The 23,991-nt window shown below is 50.0% G+C and overlaps 1 protein-coding gene across 2 annotated transcripts in view; it reads left to right on the top strand.

The window, feature by feature from the left end:
* Gprk1 (G protein-coupled receptor kinase 1) overlaps window positions 1-23,991 on the top strand; it is a 117,926-nt gene that overhangs the window by 54,027 nt on the left and 39,908 nt on the right. Inside the window, exons 2-3 of one of the 2 annotated variants that reach the window (XM_070533773.1) lie at window positions 21,199-21,275; window positions 22,169-22,242. In XM_070533773.1, the coding sequence (XP_070389874.1) occupies window positions 21,199-21,275; window positions 22,169-22,242 (151 nt within the window). The remainder of the gene's footprint in view (window positions 1-21,198; window positions 21,276-22,168; window positions 22,243-23,991) is intronic. The other variant, XM_070533774.1, reaches the window with a different exon arrangement.

Below are 23,991 nucleotides of genomic sequence, written 5' to 3'. Positions count from 1 at the left end.
ACCGGAATCCACCCAATCCACCCAATCGTGATTCGTGTGGATTTCCTTGGTAGCAATTGCTACGATCGGGTGAATGTCTCGTTGTTTTCCCTTAGTTAATCGGGAGGTTCTAGGAAACGCGCAGATAAAAATTGGCAGTCACTTTTAGCGTACGCTAAAAAAAGAAAATATGGGGTTTTACGTGCCAAAACCACTTTTTGATTATGAGGCACGCCGTAGTGGAGGACTCCGGACATTTCGACCACCTGGAGTTCTTTAACGTGCACCTAAATCTAAGCACACGGGTGTTTTCGCATTTCGCCCCCATCGAAATACGACCGCCGCGGCCGGGATTCGATCCCGCGACCTCGTGCTCAGCAGCCCAATTTTTGGCGTACGCTAAAGAGGATGAATATACGAAAGCCTGCCAGCTCGCGAGACATTCACTACATCACTTGTCGTTTCTCGTTCTAATGCGTGGTTACTTCCTGTTACTTGTTTTCTCCCACCAAAGGTCGCTGGTTCGAGTTCCCTAATTAACTACATCTTAAACGTGCCTTAATTAACGTCGCCTTAATTAACAGCAAGTGCAGTGCGTTCAACTCCCGACCTTCACGATGTCAGTTGGAATCCAGCTTGGAGATATGGCCGCTTCACCCACATCTGATAGTGGGTTCGACGCCCTGTGAACTTGGGTGCCACTTTTGATGCCATAACGCCAGACACCGGATTTTTCGTGCCATGAGCCGTTTATGGCCTTAATAACAATTACTAAGATGAAACGCATATGCGTAGTAAGGACTGGTAACGAAGGATATTGCGTTATGAAATAATATCAGCTGCAGACGAATAGACGATTGCATTTAAAAAGGAAGAGGATTCATACAGTAACGATTCAGACCGAACATTATTTGGAAGAGATATCGTAGGGACAGTCGATTCGACACTGTTTCAGTGAAATACATTGTAATTAAAGCTGTTGCGCAAGGCGACGAAGGGACATGACCTGTGCGAGAAAACCAGACACGACAACCGAGTGTTTTGTTTGCTCGCACAAGTCCCGTTCCATCGTCTTGCGCAATGGTTTCAGTTATCTCTAACCAACTAGCCCAATGCGGAATTTCCCTCTATATACACCGATGGCCATGGTTATAAGCGTGTCTGTCTAGTACCTATAGTTTATATATTTTCTGAAAAGAATGTTTTGTTCTTAATTATGCTCACTGTAATATATCGATCGCAATCTATCTAATTCTTTATTTCTGTACGTTCTCACTGCGTGCGCACCTCGTAAAAAAATTTAATTATTCGATTTGAATATGAGGCGCGCCGCAGCGGGGTGGACTCCCGGTTAATTTTGACTAGCCCGAGTTAATTATCTAACGTGCACCCTAATGCCCGGTACACGGGCGGTTTTTGTGCGACCCTCGGAATACCGGACGCCGCGTACTTGCCGCGTTGACACCGAGCACGCCGTTGCCGAGACGTGGCGATGCAGCTGCGAAGGCTCCGGGTTCGAATCCTTCGGGCGTGCGCCCAGTGTTCTCCCGTGGGATTCCGTCGCGCTCCCGCATTGCCTCGGGAACTGTACTTTTGCGAGCGCATCGTATATAGCACGTTTATGTTCTTCGCGAAGAGCTTTAGCTCCTCAGCGTAAAGTATTGCCGCTTGCGGAGTACCCGAGACGTAGACGTATGCAGCGGCGCTGGGGGTGCCACCGTGCGACGTTTTGAGTTCAACCGGAAGCAAGAGCTACTGGCAGCTGCGCGTATAGCATCTGCGGCAGGATAATCGTGAATGCCTATATAGTGTAATCGGTGCTCTTAACGCTCCGCCGCAAGGGCGTCGCTTGCTGCCATTTTAAACGTCGCAACACCGGTAGTGCGGCTTTGAGCGTGCCTCATCGGGAGGCAGGGCAAGAAGCGGTGTTGCTCGGATGTTCCATTATTCCGTAACTGCGATGCGCATTGCGCTCGTGGCCGAGACAGCGGCGAGAAAGTCGTGGCATGCTGGGGCGTGGACTATACACCTCGACCGCCGACAGTGCGTGTATAGACGCAGCATTGCGATCTCGGCGGGCGTGTGCCTGTGGCGCGATTACAGCCGGCGCAAATTCCATTCAGCGTTCTATTCTTTTAAGGAAGCCGGCTTTTGCACCGCTTTGCGTCCGTATGCGCGCATGCGGCAGAGGGGCTCGCAGGATGCTAAATTGCACGCAGTTGCAGGCATCGAACGTCTCGCGGGTAACGTCCCAGGAGCGTGCCGGCGGGCAGTTTGCGCTGTCGTCGGCGTCGCTCGTGCGCGCGGGAGGCGCACGGAAGAGGGGGAGGGGGAGAGGGGGGTGGCATATCTTTCGGTTGCTCGATGCGCCCTCCCCCTGCATGGCAGCCACGCCGCACACGTGCTGCGGCGCGGATCCGCCGCCCGCAGCTGCGCCGCGATCCGACGCGGGCACGCACCCGGGTTTCCCGAAATGGATTCTTCCCGGTTCGGGAATCGATCGGCGGGAGGAGGGGAGGGCCTCCTCCTCCTCGCGCGCGTTGCGCCTTTCTTGTCACCGGCAGGACCGCGTGCCGGCGCCCGTCGCATCTCGCGTGTGTGCGTGCGAGTAACGTTTGCGTGCGCTTGCTTCCACGGAGGCAGACTGCTCGTACGCGACGTCATGTGAAAGCGTGGTAACGATCGTAGAGTGCGACGGTTGCGCCGGTGAGGCCGTTTACACTTCCCCCGGGACAGTGCCGGCAGGCGTCCGAACACTGTGCTGGGGCGAGCGACCGTCAACCTAATTATGTTTGTGCTCTTCTTCCGCATTTCCGATGCAGACGGGTAACAAACGGCGTGATTAAGAAACGTTCCACGCCGGGGCCGTGGCGGAAACACCCACAACTCTCGAAGGTCGCGAATTTGGGCGCCTCTACGTGTGACGCGCCCGCGATTCCGCCCACGTTTTCTTCGCACGCTTGGTTTTCGGTCGTTTCGACGCTTGTTCTACTTCACGCGCGAGTTCTTTGACTTCGCCGAAGGTTATGCGTACACCGAGTGTACGCATAACCTTTTCATTTCTTTTCATTTGTGCCCGTATTCGCAAGCGACCCTTGCGCTACAATTGTTCGCCAGAGCAAATGCCAGCACCCAGAACCTAAACATGCATCGTGCAAAGTATGCTTATATACGAATGGAAAGCGTTGTGGATTTGGCTCCCGAATTGGTTGAGTCACGAGGGAGCCTTGCCCTTTTAAACTGAATTTTGCCCTTTGAACTGAATTTCATCTTTGAACTGGGCCTAGCTGCCTCCGATGTGCGTGGCCTCCGAGATCGCCGCGGTGCGTTGTGTGTATCGTATACAGTCCACCGCGCGGTTCGCCACGGGATGCCGCGTCACTCTACTTGTGGCCGGGTGTTTGCCCTCTCGGCTGCTCCGCTGTGTGTAGCTTCGAATCCGCTGGCGGAGACGAAAAAGACAAAGCCGCGCATCGGTGATAGTTGAAGGATTCGAAAAAAATTTCGCGGTATGAAATTCGTGAGACGACGCGCGTCCTTTAATAGCGAGGCCACTGTATGATTAGTTAGGGCGAAAAAATGTTTCAGGGCCCCCTTAAATGGGCACTGTACATCATCATCATCATCATCATCAGCCTGTTTTATGCCCAGTGCAGGACGAGGTCCTCTCCCTGCGGTCTCCAATTACGCCTGTCCTGCGTCGACCGATTTTTGCTAGCACCTGCGAATTTCTTAATTTACTCACACCATTATCCTATATTCTTCCGCCGTCCTCGACTGCGCTTCCCTACTCTCGGCACCTTTTCGGTAATCCTAATGGTCCACCGCTTATCTAACGCGCGCATTGCATGACCTGCCCAGCTCCATTTTTCCCCCCTCTTAATGTCAATTAGAATATCGGCTGTACACGTTTGCTCTCTGACCCAAACCGCTCTCTTTCTGTTTCTTAACGTTATGCCTAGCATTCTTCGTTACATTGCTCTTTGCGCGGTCCTTAACTTGTTCTCAAGCTTCTTTGTCAGTCTCCAAGTCTCTGCCCCACATGTCAGCACCGGTAAAATGCACTGATTGTACACCTTCCTTTTCAATAATAATGGTATTCTTCCAGTAAGGAGCTGGTAATGTCTGCCGTATGCGATCCAATCCATTTTTATTCTTCTATTAATTTCCATCTCATGATCAGGGTTATGTATGATTAGTTGACCTAGGTAAACGTACTCCTCCACATACTCAATAGAGGCTGACTGGCGATCCTGAACTCTTGTTCCATTGCCAATATATTCGTCATCGTCACTATACATTAGCGACGACAAATCACTTTAGACCGATAGAGCGTTCTTTTCGAAATCTGTTTATTGATTTTGTTGGCGAGATAATTATGATTACCCGCTCGGGAAATTACCGGTGCCGCTTAAGCCACAGCGCCGGCGCGTCATTGTGATCGTCTTGGATTTGGAAGTAATTACTCGCGCTTGGACCGTTTCTGGCGCGGAAAGAGCCCTCGAAAACTTTCTATGCAGTTCGAGAATTTCTCAGACCGTTCGTTGCCGATCAGTTCTAATGGCAGCTCCCGCTCGCGCCGGTGCGAGAACTGATTTCTTTCTGCACGAGTGCCCGCGGGTGTAATTGGTGTCTGCGCTGTATCCGTTAACGTATCATTAAAAATAAAAAAAGAAAGAATGAGTGCTGGAAAGCGCAGGTCTCGATCGAGCGTGCGTGGTTCGGAAGAGCGGGCGCGCATGAATAATATCCCTGCACGAGTACACCACCATGTGGTGGAGTGGTAGCATTGGGCGCAGCAAACGTTGCATTAAATACGTGCCCCCCTTGGTCTCATCGAAACACTGACACACGTAGAAAGTCTTAACGACACGTGAATATGGGCACATAGAAAGAGAACGCGACGCTCCGCGCGCCTCCGCCCAACTGGATCGTTCGCAAAATGCGTGCACTGGAGAGAAGGCTGCAGGTACGCTCAAACCGCCCATGGCCGCACGCCGCACCGCAAGCGAGCGGTTCGCCAGTAATGGCCGACGTGACGTCAGCCAATCGCTGACGAGGACCGGCTGCCCCGTTCCACAGAGAATGAAGCGGGGGGCTCGACCAATGCGCGTTGTACCGATCCCTCCGTTCGGCTGCGTGCGTGTCGTCGCGCTTACGACGATCCCCTCCCGGTTCTCGATTCCGATTGGCTGGCGGCGTCAGTAGCTTTCGCCGTGATGCACCCAATTGACCGGATGGAGCATAGCTTCCACATGACTTCCGCGTGTCGCCGATCCTCGTGTACACCGGTGGAGACACCGCCCTTGCATATATCGCTGCTGCTTCTTTTTTTTTTTTGACTATGGGGGCTATGCACTGACGTCATCGAAGCAGCCATATTGTTGCACAGCCAGCACGGCGCAAAGCTGAGCTTTGGCTCCATGCGCTTGTCTCCAGCAGCACAACAAAATGGCATTCGATGACGTCACGTGCATACTCCCTATAAGGAAAGCGCCTTTTTCTTGTCCGCCCTTCTCCTATAGCGATTTGTAAATCGACTTCTCTAAATATAGCACGTTCTCTTAGTAACGAGAAAGGAATAAAAATTCGTTCGAAGTTCCCAACTGCGCTTAAAAAAGAAAAAAAAATAAAGAATGTAAGAATGTTGCGCGAGCGGACGCCTATAACTGTTCTACTTCGGCACATGTACTTCGGTACGGCAGCTGTGTACGCAGCTTTGTAAACGAGCCGATGCAGTTTGTCACCAAATGCCAAAAATTACGGAATTCAGGCGGCTGGGATTTAAGTGGGAGCTTTCGCGTGTCTCACATGGAGCGCTCTCACCGACCGACGGTCCTTATTCTGACTAAGGCTATATGTTATAGGGTCTCCCAGCTCAACGTTAGCCGAGCTGTTCAACGAGAAATAAAATTGAACATGGTTCAAGGTACGATTTTGAGACCTACGGTGTTCGGTCGTCAGATCTCTAACAACCGATCACTGCAAGTTTTGTAATTGTATCCTGCACCGTGTTCTCTAAATAAATTATTTTTTTTTTTGTTGAACAACTTGGCTGACGTTACCTGGGACACACGCTTATGCGTGACTGTCGCTATATGCGTATATGCAGGAATTTGGGAATGAGTTGCTTGGGGCTGACTATAGTTATTGTAGTTGTCGACGCCGTTGTTGGTGCCTGTCAGACAGACCTGCTGCTGCCTCGACGTCGCATCACGTGACCGATCGGCCCGCAGATTTGATCCATCGTGTGGATCGGCCCGCAGGCCGATCCACACGATGGATCGTCCTATCGTCCTATTTACACGAACTGGTGACGTCTTATCGCGTGGTGCGCGTACCGCGGTCCAAAAAAAAAGCAATTCGGTCCGTCGTGTGTACCGGCCTTTACCGAACGAACGCGCCGAACGACGATCTCCGATCGCACCCCTGATTATTCGTCGCTGCCCGTCTGCACAGATCATCGCGGGATTCTGATGAGGCAACGAACGGGCCTTGACGCTCACGAGTTTGGCCGCGAAGCCCCCGTGGGATGGCCAAAGTACAATGGGGGTCCTTCGATACGTCTTTTTCTGAAGGAGCCCGGTGTGTGATCCGAGCGAGTTTCGAGTGTCCGCTGCTTCCGTTGACGACGGCCTCCCGGCGGGTCGCGCGACCACTGTCGGGAATGTTGACGCGATGTCGCCCCTTCCCGTGCTCGCCGACGTCGTTTTGTCGTGGCGTCTTCTCTCCTACACGTGTTCACGTGTAGGTGCATACTATACGTGCGACAGCAGCTCTGCGCGTGTTGCAAGCACGAAGGCGCGGGCTCCAGTCAGTTGCCTGTGCCGCTATAGCTTGCCGCTGTATATATACCAGCGACGCCGTTGAACATTATGTGTACGGAAACAAAATTACGCAGATCCAACGCCTATGTTGCAATCTAAGCCGTTGTCAGGAGGAGTAGATTTTAATGAGGAGAAAGGAGGAAAGGTCGGCCTGGAGAGCGTGTCTCTAGCCTGCTACTCCTCACTGGGGAATGGGGAAGTGGGAAATACAGGGAAAGGTAGGGGGCGGGTGATTATGTTACGGTACAATGAGATACTATATGCACGTTGTCCAAGAGCCGTTGTCAGAATCCCTAAAAACTCTAGCGTAGTGCTAAAATGTACGACTGGGAATCTTTTCTTTTGAGGCTGAAGCCTTGAATGCCTCGTCAGACGGTGGCCTTGAAAACGCGGCGTGCGGTGTGCAGAAAAGTCGCGTGAGTTCGGCTCGCGGCGACGCGCGCGCTCGTGCCACTTCTCGCGCGCGCGTCTTCTTGCACAGCTGGCTCCAGTGCCGCTCAATATGCAAAAAAGAAAGGGCAATGTTAATTGAGATGGAGTTAATTCTGGCACTCGAACGCTCGACAATCGGTGGGAGTCGAGCCCGCGACCTTTGGTGGGAGAAAACGAGTAATAGCAAGTCACAACGCATTGCAATGAGAATGTCAAGTAATTTAATGAATGTATTTCCGCAGGCTTTCGCCTTCACCCTCTTTGGCGTGTGCTAAAGTGACTGCCAATCTTTATATTTTTAGCCCAGTTTATTCGCTTGCTTTTTTTGCGTCCAGATGTTATAGTAATATTGTACTCTGGTGCGGTTTCAGTTGCTTTCGCGTCATTTGGATTCAGTGATCTTTTTTAACGCTTATATAGTTCACTCCTGCTATATAACCCAACGGAGTGCAGTATAAATAAATAAATAAATAAATTAGCCGTGACAAAGAACGTGACTTGCGGCACCGCGCGCGAACAGCGCCAGAAAAAAAAAAGAAGAAAAAGAAACCGAAGACGATCCAGCGCACATATTGCCATTTATTTACCTGAGGCGAAGCTTTACTGAAGCGGGTTTAATAATATGCTTTATGCAACTGAATGCGATGCGTACATTTGTGGTTATTTTCATCTTGTGCAACGTGCCATCTCATTCACTATTTACGTTTACGTAGCGCGCAAGGGTGCGCAACTTTAATCTCACGCGGTGTTTCTGTTTATGGAGTGTATACAAGTTACGCCGAACAGCAAACGACAAATCAGGGTGGATGCGGGCGCAATCACTGCGGTCTCTATTTATCTGCCTTATTACGACGAGGTCCTTCTCACACAGACAAAAAAAAAAAAAGTTCTCTCCAGGAATATACATTCATTGAAAGGCGCGCCGCACTCATTCCGTCGCATTCTCAGTGTAGGGAAGAAAAGGAGTTCAATACCCGTCGCGAGACAAAGGATTTCATATTTCGCTAAGGCATACACACCCATTGTGACGCACGTATATGTTGAGAAACGCCTTGCATATTATACAAGTACAAGAAAAACTAAAAACACACATGAATCGGAACTCATCCACATTGCAACGCGTATACTGCAGAAGTACAAAGCTTTGTCCGCATCCCAGAGTGTAATTGTCTGCGCGCAAGGCATCACCACGGATCCTGGAAGACTGTATAGGCCTTCCCCTCCCCCTCCCCTACGCACGTACCCGCAGACAGACAGATGCGGCGCGTATGACGCACTGCGTGGACTGCAGCGCGGCACATGTAATTGGGAAAGACGAGCCAAGCAGAAGTGGCAGTAGCCTTGGCGTCCGTGCTTATGGATTGTGGCGCTTGGACGCCTCCGATTGCTCGCCGGCAGTCGCTCGTTCGTCTGCACATCGATGACGCTGTGAATCGTCCCACGCGAACGTGCGGTTTATTAATTTTCCGTATATACGTTGTTCGGTTTACGGTGCATTTCTCGTTCGCTGCTGTGTGATCGCGCAAGCACGCGTCCGTATAAAATGTGCGCGCTCTGCGTACCGCGTGATTCTCTGTTTCCTGTCCACAGTGTTGGGTTAACAGCCTTAAAGAAGTAAAGAGGAAAGGGGGGACGTTGATTGCACTGTTTGCTCATTTCCGAACCCGATCGACACTCCCTCACATCGTGCCTGTCCGTCTGGACGTGGTTGCGACATGCCGTACGTCGTGCAACAATGCTACAATGTGCGAGTATAGTGCGGTCGTGCACATGTGATCTCGGTTCACGCTTTTGGCGTAGTGCAGTCTTTTTTTTTTGCGATATCATTGGTGTGTGAACACTCCTGCGAATTTTCGCCGTCGGCGTCGCCACAATGTTCCGTATACATACTTATGAAGATGTGTGCTATACATTTGTGCCGCATATATATGCAATGTATGTATGCAATACTATTGCTGCTAAGCTATTGTTACTAAAGTTGCCCAAGCCAGGTCTTATATTCGTGACTGAATTATTCCTTAGGTTTTCGAGAATGGCAAGCAAAAGTAATGTACATATTATTCGCGGCACATGCCTTTCATCTTAACTCTTCTCAGGCGGTGAAAAAAAAGAAAGAAAGCTGGGAAACAATTTTGGTACTCACAATTTGAAAGTGATGTAATTCACTCTTTACGGGCAGCGCAGTGGCGCCATGTAGTGTGTAATTACATCTGGTGCGTGAAAACCACGGAGGAAGGAAATAACAGGAGGGAGCATGCATGCCGCAACGCAATTGAAGCCGATATGGCGGCCCAACGCGTGGTAAAAACGTCAGAGCGCGCGGTAGGTTTTAGTACTCCCGGTTGGTTTTTTTTTTTTTTCCCCTATACACATTCAAAGCCATTCGAAACTCTTCAGATAAACAAACAAACAAAAAAAAACATGGCTACCACCGCGGCACTTTCGCCTAATGCCGCGCTGGAGTTTCTGGATTGCGGCGTCGAATCGCGGTGCTGCGCTATGCGTGTCCGTTTGGCGAGCCGCATCAGAGAGGATGCCTCTCAATTGCGTGTCCGAAGTTGAGGGCAAGAAATGTTGCAGGCCTCTACACGAAAGGTGCGCGGCGTTGCTACAGACTGCTGACGGCTTTTGCGGCAAGTGTACGCTGCCGTTCGTGTTGCAGTGAATTGCACAGTAATGTCTGTTCTCATTTCAGAAGCTGTATAAGCACGCATGTCGTTCACTTATAACGAGAGGCTAAAAATTGTCTTGTAAGCTGGTCAGTTTTCGTGTGAGGGATAAAGCAAAGTTTAGTTTATACGAGTTGGAGTGCACCTTTCTCTTTCGTTCGCCGATATGCACGTTATGTTTTACCCGCCGTGGTTGCTGTAGCGTATCAGCCGGACGCCAGGGTGGAACAGACAACGTTTATTGATGCCGTGCCCTTTTTTATAGGGTGATGAACATGTGATCTGCCGACTGCTGCTCGCGTGGCCGATAAGCGATTATCATGAAAATGTAGTGTGACACGCGATATCAGTATACAACAGTTGCTTAGTGGGTATGGTTTTGGTCCGGAAAGCGCGAGATTGCGAGATCGAATCCCGACCTCGGCGGCCGCGTTTCGACGGGGGCGAAATGCGAAAGCACCCGTGTGCTTAGATTCAGGTGCACGTTGAAGAACTCCGGGTGGCGCAAATTATGGGTGGCGTAGAGCTCCGGGTGGCGCAAAACTGCGGCGTGCCTCATAATGAGAGCGTAGTTTTCTCACGTAAAACCCCATAATTTTTTGTAATAAGATCGCACGCGTCCGATGACCTGCCGCTTGTCCGTGTTCGCAGTACGCAGTGTTCGAAGCGGGGTCAGCGCTTGAGAACATAGGGTGTGCGTTTCTCTTCTGTGTGTGTCGTCCAAATGTTGCGCAATCGAGCCTCTAATAGGGAAGACCGCGTAGCCCGGCCGTATGTGGGTCTCAAACACTAAAAGCTGGAACAAGCGCTGTTCGCAGTTGCTGCTGCTTTTATTGGGAGCAGATAAATTGACAACTCACCGTTTCTTGCGGGAGTCGGCGTCATCTGAGGCAATAAGCTCGACCGCGCTTGGCCTGCAAGGATGACACCGCTCCCGCAATGCTATCAATCGCATGCATGTAAACCCTCATGCGTAAGGTGCCACTGACCTAGCGACAATACATAGCAGTAAAGCTCGCTTAGCAGGGAAAAGTACACAAGGGCAAGGCCTCGGTCAAAAATCTGACGCATACGCATCGCTTCTTATCGCTCACAACGGTCTGTTTACTTCGGCCGAAGTATATAAGCTGTAGCCTAAATGCGCTGACGTTGGATTGTGAACCTCTCACAACTCGCCAAAAGCGCGCAACACATGCCTTGCAGGAAACAACCAAAGCGAAACAAGCATCCAGAGAAGAATGCGACCGGAGACACAGGCAGAGCAGCCACGGAGGCCTCCATCTGAGCAGCTGCCGGCCGAGCGCGCACCGAGTATAAACTACCGGTAGCCAAACGTCTCGGCAAATCTCGAATTTCCGCCGTGATCTCGACGCGAGAGGTGACGCGTTGGGCCACCACTGTGGCTTCGCGGAGCGTTCGCTTGCCAAGGCTGGTTGCGTGACGTAATGCTCCCTCCTATCTTTTTCCTTCCTCCATGCTGAAAAGCCTTTAAGGGCGCACCCGCGTATAGTCAGAGCACCGTGCGAGGAGTTCTGGCGTGACCTTAACCAAGGCCTTGGCAGAAAGAGAGCGGAGGCAGACAGTACGGTCCACTGCTTGCTCCTCGATATGTAGTTGAAGCGTTCCGTCAACACCCTCTATGTGGTGTTGGTTCCGTGCGCCCCGAGAGCAGCTGCGAGTGAGAAGGTGTGTCACGTATTAACGCGACAGCGTTAAGGAGCTCGTGTCGCAGAAAAGCCGGTGTCGTCGGCGTCGGTGTCGGCGGCGTTGGCCGTGAGCAATAAATCCCTGCAGGCACTTCATGAATAAAAAACAACTTGCAAGATGGGCTGGGTGGGAATCGAACCAGGGTCTCCGGAGTGTGAGACCGAGGCGCTACCACTCAGCCACGGGTTCGATGCTTCAAAGCGGTACAAAAGCGCGTCTAGTGAATGCGGTGTTGCCTTAGAAACGAGCTGTTTAAAAGGCTCAGGCGTGCATCGCTTGCTCAGGCGCACATTTCGTTGCCGCGCCGAACGCTGCGTTGCTCGACGCTCACCGCGTCCGATGCGGGGCGCGTAGTCGCTGCGCCATAGCCCATTGTCTTACACCCCTTGGCGGGTTGACAGGAACGCTGTCGTGTTCCACTCTTGAAGGCGAAGCTTAAGCGTCCTCCAATTTTTGTTTAACTTCTCGCGGTGAATTAACTTCGCTTCTCAGCCGCCATTGCTGGGGCACACTGAACCAAAGCCAAGGTCCATACATACTGTTGCAACTTGGGGGTGGAGGACGAGGGACGGACTCTTGGAGCAGAGAGGAAACGGAAAGCTTTACAGATAGAAGATCGCGCATATGCAGGTATAGGCGGTGCCGAACAGCGTACCACACCGACGGGGCGACTGGCAGCGACTCTGTCTATAAAAATGGGGCCGGTTCTGCCTTAAATCCCTTTGGCAGGAACGGGGCGAAGGCGAGGCGGGTGCTGAGGTCAAACGCGTCCCTCTCCTCTTTCGTCGCGGGAGAAGTTCATGCTGCATACCACCGGACTCCACGGCAAGGGTTCGGCAGTTGTGTGGACTTCTGAAGGCTGCCACTGAATTACGTCGCGGTGCTCTGTGCCTCCGGACTCCTCACTTCGACCCACGGAAAGAGTTCGGCAGTGTCGTGCCACCTTGCAGGTTCTCGCAAGGGCAACCACCACTTCAGAGAGGAACGAGTTGGTGAGGGGCGGCGAGGAGGGGGGGGGGGATGGCGCCTGTTGCCTCGATGCCACATTGCGTGTGGCACAACAATGTCAAGACGATCGAAACGCAACAGAAAAAAACTGGCTGTGGCTTAGCTAAGGTTAAGCCCAGGATGCGAAGCATACTAGCCTTTATTTTAACGCGACAGCGTTAAGGAGCTCGTGTCGCAGAAAAGCCGGTGTCGTCGGCGTCGGCTCAGGCGTGCGGCGCTTGCTCAGGCGCACATTTCGTTGTCGCACCGAACGCTGCGTTGCTCGACGCTCACCGCGTCCGATGCGGGGGGCGACGCCGCGAGCGACGGCGCGAGTTGGAGCCCCGTTTCTCCTCTGTCATGACGTCACGGTGTGACGTGGTATTAAGGGCGACACCGCCGCGCCTGAGGAGCTGGGTTGAGCTCTAGTAATATGCTTCGCATAAAAAAAAAAAGTATGTACGAAGCGATTGCGCCACGTTGACTTCCTTCGAACCCTGCTTCTCCCGCGGAAGCAGTTCGAACGGCCCTCGACCGTTCTCGGCGTCGCCGAACTGCCCCCGTTGCGTCAGCCGAACACAGCGTTCCTGTTGTTCGCCCACTTGGAACGTAGCTGCACCCGAGGGAGCGCTTCGGGGACGCTTCTGAGAGTGCTCCTTTTTTCGCCCAATTGAATGTGCCGTAAGACTTGCTTGCGCTGTCAGTGCTTCGCCCTTAAGGGAAAAAAAAAAAACCTGCCTGTTTTATTTTTTGTTTCTTTCTTTTTTATCCACGACGCCTTCATGCGAAATACTTCACGTGCTTCAGTGATAACTTACTACTTGTGGAGGTAATGTTACGTTCAAATCGCATATTACATCGTGCGCATCTTTGTGAGCGGTGCGCCGGGGTATCCACTGTTCGAAAAAAACGTGTCACTATAGCTCCGCTCCTTGGCTCGTGAATGTAGGTTGAGATCTGCACCGCGTTCCAGGTAATAATTACGTCATACGTTGCGGCGCGAAATGTTACACCGAGGTATGCGCGCACTCTTCTTTCACGCGTGGCGCACTATATGATACCACGAGTGTCCCTGTTGTTGTAGCCTTCGCTGTTCGCGCCGATCGTCTGTGAAGATCACGGTGTCATAATATTCTGACACCGTGGTGAAGACGTTCGCGTCATTCGATCCGGTGTCGACGCGCGATTGTGCGGAAAGCTACGGCACGCCCTTCGCGTTTCGCCGAGGCGATGCGGAGCGAAGAAACGTCGCGACCTTGTCTCAGATGCGGACTCGGAGCGTGTGTGCGCGCGCGCGTGTGTGTACCGTCGCGCGACATGTACCGTGAAATAAATGCGCCGCAAGCAGCGTTTCGCGCAGTGGCGCGTGCCTCGCTATACAGAACGCGAGCTACTGCGAGCGTCCCGCCGTGTGCAAGCTCTATCGGCCCGTGCGCGCGCTTTCACGAGGGGGCAGCCGCTTTCACAGTGTCGCTGTCACGTCTCACTCGACGCGTCGTGGGTGCTCTGGCGTTTTGCTTTGGAGATGTGGTTGAGCGAGCGCGCGTCGATCGTCCTGTGCGCGATGGTCGCGTGTGTGACGTCACGCGCTCCGGGAGGGCCTCCGTTATACTCCTTTCTTTATTAGGCATATATATATTACCGTATTGTGCGCTTACAAGGGATTGTGGAGTACCTCAGGCAGCCTGCGGCTATACATAGGCCACATAAGCGCGAGAAATCGTCGGCAAAGTTAACGGAAGCAACAGAAAGCGCAAAAGCACAATAAGGCGGCCGAATACGGATACGACGAGGGTGACTGCGTGTGTACGGGGATCGTCAGTGGCGAGAGCGATCGGCGATGGCATTCAGATCTGTAGCGAGACGGAAGCAGAAAACGCGCTCCACGCGTGTATACGGAATTAAGTTTCAGTCAAGAAGAAAAGCCAGAAGTATAGGCCATTTTTTTAAAGGAAGAAACCCTATAAAGAAAGAAAGCGTATTGAGGTATTGCCAAGGAGCAATATAATGGACCTGCATCGTGCTTCGGAGTGTTGGAGTGCGCAAAGAGAGCGATCATGTAGCCGGTTGCCAATAAGGCTCTTTAAAGATTGCGCGCAGTACCAGCGCACATTTTGGAATCTCTGTGAAGCGGGTGATTAAATGCGGCATGCACAACTAGCGGCGATGCGTGTTCACTTTCATCCTATTCCGCAACGTGCAGTCTCGGACAATGTTTGTGTTCGTCCTCCGCAGATGTCACAACGCTAATCTCTTCATTTTTATGCTCCCGCACTATGCACCGCTTGCGATCCACGTCGAGATGGGAACAGCGTATCAGCCGGATGCACGGTGCTTCTTGAGCAGCGACGTCTCGAGGACGGAGGCGACGTGTGATGCTTGTCGAAGGGATTCGAACGCCGTAAAATAAGTTACTCCCCCCCCCAAAAGGTGTAAATATACACATTTACACCCTTGTTCGCCGCTAAGGGTGTAAATTCTTTTACGGTGAATGGCGAGAAGTACGGCACATACCCGTGGCTACATTTAAGTATTCCGTGCCTCTTGGGGGTCACATGCAGTGGTACGCATACCCATTCTGGAAGACTGGCCAAGAGTGAGCACGCGCCTAAGTGCTACATATATACATACGCATACATATACCGCCTAAGAAAAATCGAAAAATTGAGTGTGTATACACTGCCCTTTTCTATTAAGAGATCGGTGTGCTGTAGAGATGCTTACCTGTGACCAACTTTATATGTTCGCGTTTTATGTAGGAATTTATTGTTTTTTTTTTATCATGCAGAACATGAGGTGGCGCACTCACTGGCCCTACACTTTGTCGGACTCGTATACAGCACTCACGTGCGCTGGTACTTGCAATGGGCGCACAGATAATTATAACCTTCGCACGCATCTACACAAAATTCGTGTAGAAATTAATGCACCCGTCGAAATATCGATCGAGCCCACAGCCAACGCCAACCACGTCGAACCTGGGAGAGAAGGTTTGGTGCGTCGCTTCTGCCACATGTTCACCAGTAAACAACTCGGAACGTGTCGTTTATTGGCAGCATAACGATGCAGTGCGCGATTTGCTGCGATCTACAGTGCCCCCTGCATAGGTCTCGCCGTAGGCGCTGCCGTTCCCGTGAACGTGTAGCGCGTTCCGGTATCCGTGGCCGCCCACAGGCACCGCGCTCGCGTCGACCGAGTGAAAACGCGCGCAGTTGAAGCCCGGCTGCGTCCTTCGTGCGGCTTCGCGCCGTCCAATCTCGCCGTTCGCTTTCGCTCTGCACTGGAAAAACAAAACGATGATGAAAGCGGGCTCTAATCCAATGAGCGACCCGTGCGTGAGGCTTCCTCAATGCCGGAACCGAGAGGCCTTACACAAACACATACACACGCACACACGTGTGTATGTGCATACGAGACGCGCGCGCACGTGTGTGTGTGTGTGTGTGTGTGTGTAACAACAGCTGGATGTGAAAAAGGCGCCGACGTAGCTCAGTTGATAACAGCATATGGCACGCGTGAAGCGAAGGCGTGACAGTTACGCCCTTCGGCTCTTCAGTGCGTATTCTGTGTCAAACTTGTCTTACGGTGTAAAAAAAATAAGCAGCGTCGACTTTTTGCAGTTCTGGAAACGGTTACGAGCTCCTCAGATGTCGCGCTTCAAGTCCTCCATTGGGACTAGTCGCGTGGCTCTTTTAGTTAAAAAGTTAATCGGCCTAGTTTGGATAAACACGTGCCTGTAGTTACTGCACCGAGTCGCTTTCAAATGTACGCCTCTGTCGTAGAATCTAATTGCTCCCATTTTTTGAGTATCTTCAAAGGCATTTCGTGAAACCTCCGATATGTATGAGGCCAACTGCATCACTATCTCGCATATTTGTGTCCGTATACATTTACCGTAAATGGCAGATGTGGAACACCTTCTTTAAAGGACAGGGCTAATTTCGGAAATGTCTCCTGGAAATACCATCTCTAGAGCACGCGTTCTTTCTTTACGACCTTGGTTTCACTCGTGTTTGTGCAGCGTGGGAGGTGGTGTCGTTTATCCGAGTCGTCCGTCTACTTGACACGGCTACGCCGAAAGCATTTCAAGCTGGCCTTCTCGTGGGACTCTTCAGCAGCCATGCATGTGTGTACGTCGGCGAAGTCGTGGCGATTTTTTTTTTTAGAGCGCAGCTCTTTGGCGTCCGTTCCTGGGTTTCGCGTCGTCGTCGGCCTCGTAACCAGCTCCGCCCCCCTTTCATCCCCCCAGCGCTAGCAGCGACCGACTGATACCGCTGGATGCCGCTGACGCCGCTAGAGAGTCAAGATAACGTGACTGCATAGAACACCGTCGCCCTCCCCCCCCTCCCCCCCCTGTTCCGCATCGGCGGCGTTGTCCCTGAAACCAACTCCGCAGCTGGGGTTGACTCACTATCGGCGTCAGCGGCATCAGTCAGTCGCTGCTATCTCTTCCCTCCTCCCTTTATCGTGTTGTACGCTTGCTGCGCGCGCTTCTGCCCCCATCGTTTGCCGCTGGGTCTACACGCCGCCCCCTCCCCCCTCTTCCTGCGAGTCTCGCTCCTCCTCCAATGCAACCCCTGTGCGGTGGCAATCAGAGAGCCAGATCGGTGGCGGCGGATCTGTATATGTGCACCGCCCGAGCCGAAATTGCCGCTGCCGTTCGCCACTGCGAAATTATCTGCCAGTTCTTTCTGAAAAATAAAAAAAAAATTCTGTGATAGCGCATACATGTGTTGCTCAATTTCTTTGCCTCAATCTATCGAAAAGGTGAAACAGCTTATTTGCTGCGCTCAAATTTCGCATTAGGAAGTAACGTAATCGTCGGTAATTTTTTTCCTCGCGCGTAAGCAATCCTCGAAAAAGAGCCTTGCCAAGACCCGGAAACGGCGCTTTGGAAACGGCGTTCTTCTGTCGTGTTCGACTTTGCTGTTGCAGTTTGTGACCTACCGCTAACGTTTATTTATTTATTTATTTATTTATTTATTTATTTATTAGTGCGAAACTTTTCTGAAAATTCGTCGTGAGTGAAAATCCGTCGTAGTCGGCGTGACCAAAAGATGTTACCAAAAATGGTCAACGGTGCAAGGAGTAAAAAGAAAAAAAAAACGTGAAAAAAAGCTCGGTTTCACGTCGAATTTCTCAGGAACGTTCCTGCAAAGCTGATGCCCGTGAGTTGATGCGTTTGAAAATAAAATTCGGTAAATTCTCGACCAAGTGGGAATCGAGCCCGCGCCTCCGGGTTGCCAGACGACCACGCTTCACCGACGCCACGGCGCCTCCACGGTTCCGGGTGACTATAGAGGCGTGGCCTAGTGCGCGCGTCATTGGGCACGTGCCGCGGCGCAGCCAATCGGGATGTGGTGGCGCCACGTCATGACATGAGCGCGTTTAGGGCCGATTTACGCTCGAGCCGCCCATCGCCGCAAGCCGCACCGCACGCGTGCGGTCGCGCGAAAGATTGCACGTATCAAACACTTGTGCTTAAATTTCGGTTTACAATGTGTAAGGTATACACTGTACACACAGTGTAAATGGTAATTTCTGCACAAGTGCTGGATACGTGCAATATTTCGCGCGACCGCAAGCGTGCGGTGCGGCTTGCGGCGATGGGCGGCTCGAGCGTAAATCGGCCCTTATGGCGTTAATTAATTCGGTACTATGCATTTCTACGCGTCAGCAGTCTTAATTGACTGCATGCTGTGGCAGGTTCGCCCGGGCGTAACTTTGCCGGAGGACGACAGCAAAGCAACTGGTGACGAAAACACCGACGGCTAACAACTGCTTCCGCTCAATAAAATTCCGTTACTCAGCGCGGTCTCTCTTGTGCAAAGTTATAAGCTGACCGAACCTGTCAGCATGCATGAAAGAACTGTAGCCCAACGAAGCACCGTGTTTATTGTGGCACGGGCTGGTTAAGTGCACAAACCTCTTGGACCCTATACGCGTAGTGCCACACATTCTTTTAGCACTGTAAAGCCGTGATGGAGCCCCCGCGCGCCCGTATATATATATATATATATATATATATATATATATATATATATATAATGTACAGTACATTAATGAAAAACGTACGCGCCGTTAAGTCCTTGACGGTTTCGGGCAAATATTTGTACGGAGACCATTTTGTACCGCTCTTTTATTCTTAAAGTTGGCTGGACCTGCTGGGGTAAAAAAAAAAAAATTTAATGTCTCTGTAATCCGCAAGAGCTCGCTGTCCAGTTGCATTTTCCATAAAGAGCGCGTCATGTTTATTCCTCTATATAAGCTGCTGGCGCTTTTTAACGTTGTGGCGGTGGGAATGGACGGCACCTACAGAGAAGACGCGGAGCTGCGCACGGGGGACAAGATATGGCGAAGAGTTGAGGATCCGAATGCGAAATTGGTCGTCATTGAATTGCTAAATATGGGCAGCCGTTGTTCCGAGTGAGGCTGCAGTCAGCGCAGCGGTCGTTTTCTCGGCGTTTCTTTCGGAAAGAGCTTTTGTTTCTTGGTTGTTTCGTACGTCGGCTGAAAGAATTAAGGTGTCTGCGTCCTGCCGTCTTCGTAGTCGTACAGCGGTTGTCGGCGTTCTATGTCTGTATTATCTGTCTTTTTTTTTGTTACTTCTGTAATGCGCAAAAAAAAAAAAGAAAGACCTTATGATAAACATGCCTAACGCAGTGTATAGACGGCCTTTTCTTTCAAGCACGGCCGCTCGGTCCAAAAGTGAAAATTGCGGTAAAGATGACATTAAGGAGGCCATTATACATGACGTCAAATTTTTGACCTTGAACTATGCATACCGTACGCATCCCACAGCAAGTTGTCGCATTCGGTTAGGTAGCTAGAATATATATATATATATATATATATATATATATATATATATATATATATATATATATATATATATATATAGAGAGAGAGAGAGAGAGAGAGAGAGAGAGAGAGAGAGAGGGGGGGGGGGGTTTCGGAATCAAACCTCACAGCAGTCTGGTATCACTGACAGGCGACTGGGTTTCCGTTTCCGCAGTCGTTTGTCGTTCGTGCCGTTTTTAGCGCCAGAGTACAGTATACTAGAAGGCTTCTAGTGCACTGTAGCCAGAGTATAGAGGAATTTCGGGCACAACGCGATGGCGACGCCTTTGCTGCGCCGTCGGTTGCCCAGAGGCTGCGGTTTTTCTTTTCTTTTTTTTTTGCGCTAGCTGTCGGTGGGATAGGCTTCAGAAGTGACGATTTCAAATGGAAATTTTGGTAAAAACACGCTTTAAAATCTGCGACGAAGCCGTAACTATGATTGACGTCGTTGTCACAGAGTCGTGGTGCGATTGTAACACCGCTCTTTCAGGAGTGCAGATTTTTGGGCTAGTTGGTTCGTTGCATTACAGTGTACTAGTACACTGTAGTTGCATCAATTGAAGTCGTAGCGCTGGATTGACACGGACGTGAAAGACGACGCGTACGCGCGCTATTCTATCAGCTGAGTCTTATTTCAGAAAGGCGCGGTACTCGTGCCGGCTCAAACGAGTGGAAATCATCGCACGCGCGACCCAACATTTTCCAGACAGGCAGTTTCCGCTTGCAGTAATCGACGCAGCGGTGACGCAGTTGGCACCTTCATTTGCAATCAAGCTTGCTTCTACAATTTCGCTCGTATCTTTATCTGTATTTCTAAACGCGATATGTCCATCTCGATAAGTTTTTTGCTTTTTCGCGCATGTTCTGTCGTCTTTCTCGTCCGCGTCAATCCAGCCGCTGTTTCGTCGACATAAGCAGCTAATAAAATTCGAATACTCCGTGCCACTGCCGCCTAATCGGTCGCTGCGAGGGCGACGCTGCAGTTAGATATGCTACCTGATACATGACATCCGAGATTGTCGGAGTCGCGCCAGCACGCGGCGTTGACGATCTCGGAGGCTATAACCAATAACCAATACCGCATTTCTCCGCGTGAACGGCGGCAGTTGAAAATTTGAAGGAGGAGCTGCTCCCCTACCCCCCCCCCCCCGCTCCCCCTGACTTCAAGCACTGATTACTGTGATGTCACTGAAGAGATCAGAAACAAAAACTAATTAGTTGTGTCTTGCTAGCATGAATTGTCACTGTGCTTCATTACCAACATTGGAGAAAACGAAACAAAAAAAGCCATCATAAGGCTGAGTTGGCCATGTCTTCTCAGCAAAGGATGATGCAACAAATTGAGAAACGAGTTGCCAAGAGTAACTAATCTGTGGTGTCTGCGGCACTCTTGTGCTTGTCGTGATTCTAATTCTGCAGCTGATACACATCATGCTCCGTCCAAAAAAAACGGGTGCCGGCGAGTATTAAAATTATCAGCTTGCCCTGAATGGGCAAAAGTAAAAATGCTAGCAGAAAAAAAAAAATTGTTATACTATTGCACATGCAATGTGTACGCATTGCAGAGATGTGGCTTACAAAAGTGAATGAAAGGTGGTTACCATGGTTAGGGTGTGTTCTCATGTAATGTTCCTGGTTGTACAAAACGGCTTCAGATATCTTTGTTGTTGTGCTCAGTGTATGTGCTCTACTTCTGCATGCGCATATTGCTGTTGCTCATTAAAACTGTTCTTTCTTTCTTTTTTGTCTCGTCGCAGTGTGCGGAGCGTCATGCACAAGCACCTTGAGAAAATGGGGGAAGTTACGTTTGACAAGATCTTCAACCAGAAGTTAGGTGAGTCTTCATTTTTGTTTTGTGCTCTGCTATTATTGCACACTCTTGTCTTATTTCCCCCATCCCCTTAGGCTCCACCATAGCTCTAGCATATGCCATGTCTTCAATGCCAGAATTTATAATGTGGCATACGCTACTAAAGAGCAACTTGCTCGTGATCTCAAAGACGCAGCTTGTCGCAAAATGCTTTTTTTCTTCTTTTTTGTGGCTAAGAGTGGCCTAATGACATTTCAATGTTGACACTTCCTAATTAATGATCACGTTAGTCGAAGTACATTAATTACCGGATGGCAAGTTTCTCAGTAGATCAGCAGTTGAAGCAAGGTTACAGCGGACCCAGCATTGCTTTGCTTCTGCACGCATGACTTTCTCCTCTTTGCGTACCGAACGAACGTTTTTGTTTGTGGACAAATGCTGTACTCTCAAGAATGCTCAATCATTTGCAGCACATAGCTGTCTTGGTTGGTCAGCTGTGAGTATTCTCGCGGTGTTGACCGAGATTGACTCTTACTTGTCGCGCACTTGCTGACCTTTCAGCCTTAACTTCCAGGTGTCTCTGGCTGTACAGAGTGAAGCCATGTTTTCTTAGCGGGAAGAGGCAGCTTCGCTGCGTCTGCTGCATTGTGCATCTCAGCGAGCCTGGCCTTTCTTAAAATTTTGTCCCAACAACATGGGCTCCACTTTCCTGACAGATTCTGGTTTTTGTTCTCTTTTGGCTGTCTTTCCTAGCCCAGCCAGCACCTGTCGCTGAAAAGTGCTTGTTGTTGACAGTGACATGGCAGCACAAGGGGCGGTTGTTGTCGTGCAAGGCTGACTTTTTCCGCGTGACACCCCCCACACATCTGTCTTTTTCCTGTCCCGTTTCTCATCCTAGTGCGCTCTCTTCTTTCCAGGCTACTTGTTATTTAAGGACTTCTGTGACAACGTCTGTGACGAGCAGGTTCCTCAGCTAAGTTTTTACGAAGAGGTTGGTGTGTTTGTCTCATTTTTCTTCCCCCCCCCCCCCCCCTCGTCAATCCTCATTGCAGCTGTTGCATCTGAATGCACTTAATATCCCCGTGCATGTAGGCGTCTGTGTGCTGTGCGGGTGTGCTGCAGCAGCTGAAGCCGTTTGTCTCACCGTAGTCTATTGTGAATCATAAAAGTGTGATGTTATCTGGTCTCAGTGATGACCTATAGTGTTGGCTGTTCTGCTGCACTCGTATCAGGGGACAAATAAAGGGCCAACCATCCTTTGTCCTGTTTTGCACTGGTGAAAGCAGATCGCACGCCATTGTTAGGTCTCGGGATCACTTTTATTTTTTATTTTCTAATTGAGTGTTTCTGTGGGTGCATGTGGAATAATCTGAGTGTCTCCAAGCGACGGCAAACAACATTGCCTTGGTTCTGTCCAGCTATGTGGTATTTGCATATTTTTAATGTTTGGCATAATTATGTGGGACACCCTGTATACATATACATACGAAAAAAAAAAAGCTTTAGCTTCATTGCACAAAAGCCTCAACTTGCTGAAAGGTTAGGGTTGCCACCAACCAGCTGGCTGTCAGCATTGTCTCTATAATGTTTAGCATGTCGCATTAACGTTTGAGCTTATAGTCTAACCTTAGGATTATTTTTGAATTATCTTTATTTGCTTTTGTTGCTCTGTCACTGATAAAAAACAAAGCTGAGTACCAGCTTTACCAGATTTTGATTTTGATGGGCTATCGGGACTATTTCTGCAGGGCACGATCTGCCGCATTTTTTTTTACATTGGAAAGCATTGTTTGTCTAAATATGACATGTTTATCAACTCCACATTTAATAAAAATTTTTTTTCTTCACTTCATATCACATGCTAACCTTCTGCATCATACTACCTGTATAGAACGTAGAACAATGCAAGATGGACCACACAGGTTGACCTTGATTGTTTTACTTTGATTTTGATTGTGGTATTGCGCCCTACTACTTCTCATAATTGAATATACTTAATTTCTTCATGTGAGTGCATGAAGAAGTTCACTGCCAATGTTGTTTGCCTCTCTTTGCCCAGTCTTTTATTCAGTTTGCATGATATTGAATCTGGACCAGGTAGCCCTGTTATGTGCACCTATACTGACTTTCTGTTGCATTTTGTTGCTTGTGGTGATAAAGGTATTAAGAAAAAGGACAAATGATGTTAGCACAATTTTGGACACAAATGCACGGCAAGTCTGCCGCTTTAGATTGTTCCTTACAAGCAGAACTGTGCAGGCTACATTGTGATGAGGCTCAGTGTTGAATGAACTGCATTTCATGAATTGTTGATAGACTGGTAAAGCGATCAAGGCATGCATTTAGTTCCTCTGCTTTCATTGCTGCAGATTATTGCAGTTAGGGTACAAGTTAGGTACATTGATACAAAAATTTTAGCGATGTGATAGATTTCAGTTCTGATACAAAATGTCCCTGTGGTGGCATTTTCATAGTCAGTAGGCAGCATTCTGCTGCATCCTACATTTAGGATATGTTCTGGCTATAATGATTGAGATGTGTATGCTCATGCAATGCACCAAAGCTGCAATTGTAACAAAATAAACACAAGTTTCTCTTGTGAAGATGCATTGGCATTCATAAATGCGGGGTTAAACAGCTCTTAGCAAATATGGTAGGGCAGGACATGTTCTTTTTATTTGCAGGCATTGCTCTGGCGTGGAATTAAAGAAACAAATTGATTGCCACGGAAACAGATGCA

This window comes from Dermacentor albipictus, chromosome 2, assembly GCF_038994185.2.
Source record: "Dermacentor albipictus isolate Rhodes 1998 colony chromosome 2, USDA_Dalb.pri_finalv2, whole genome shotgun sequence".
Taxonomy (NCBI): Eukaryota; Metazoa; Arthropoda; class Arachnida; order Ixodida; family Ixodidae; genus Dermacentor; species Dermacentor albipictus.
Note: the sequence above shows the minus strand (reverse complement) of the source record. Positions and strands in the feature narration are given on the sequence as shown.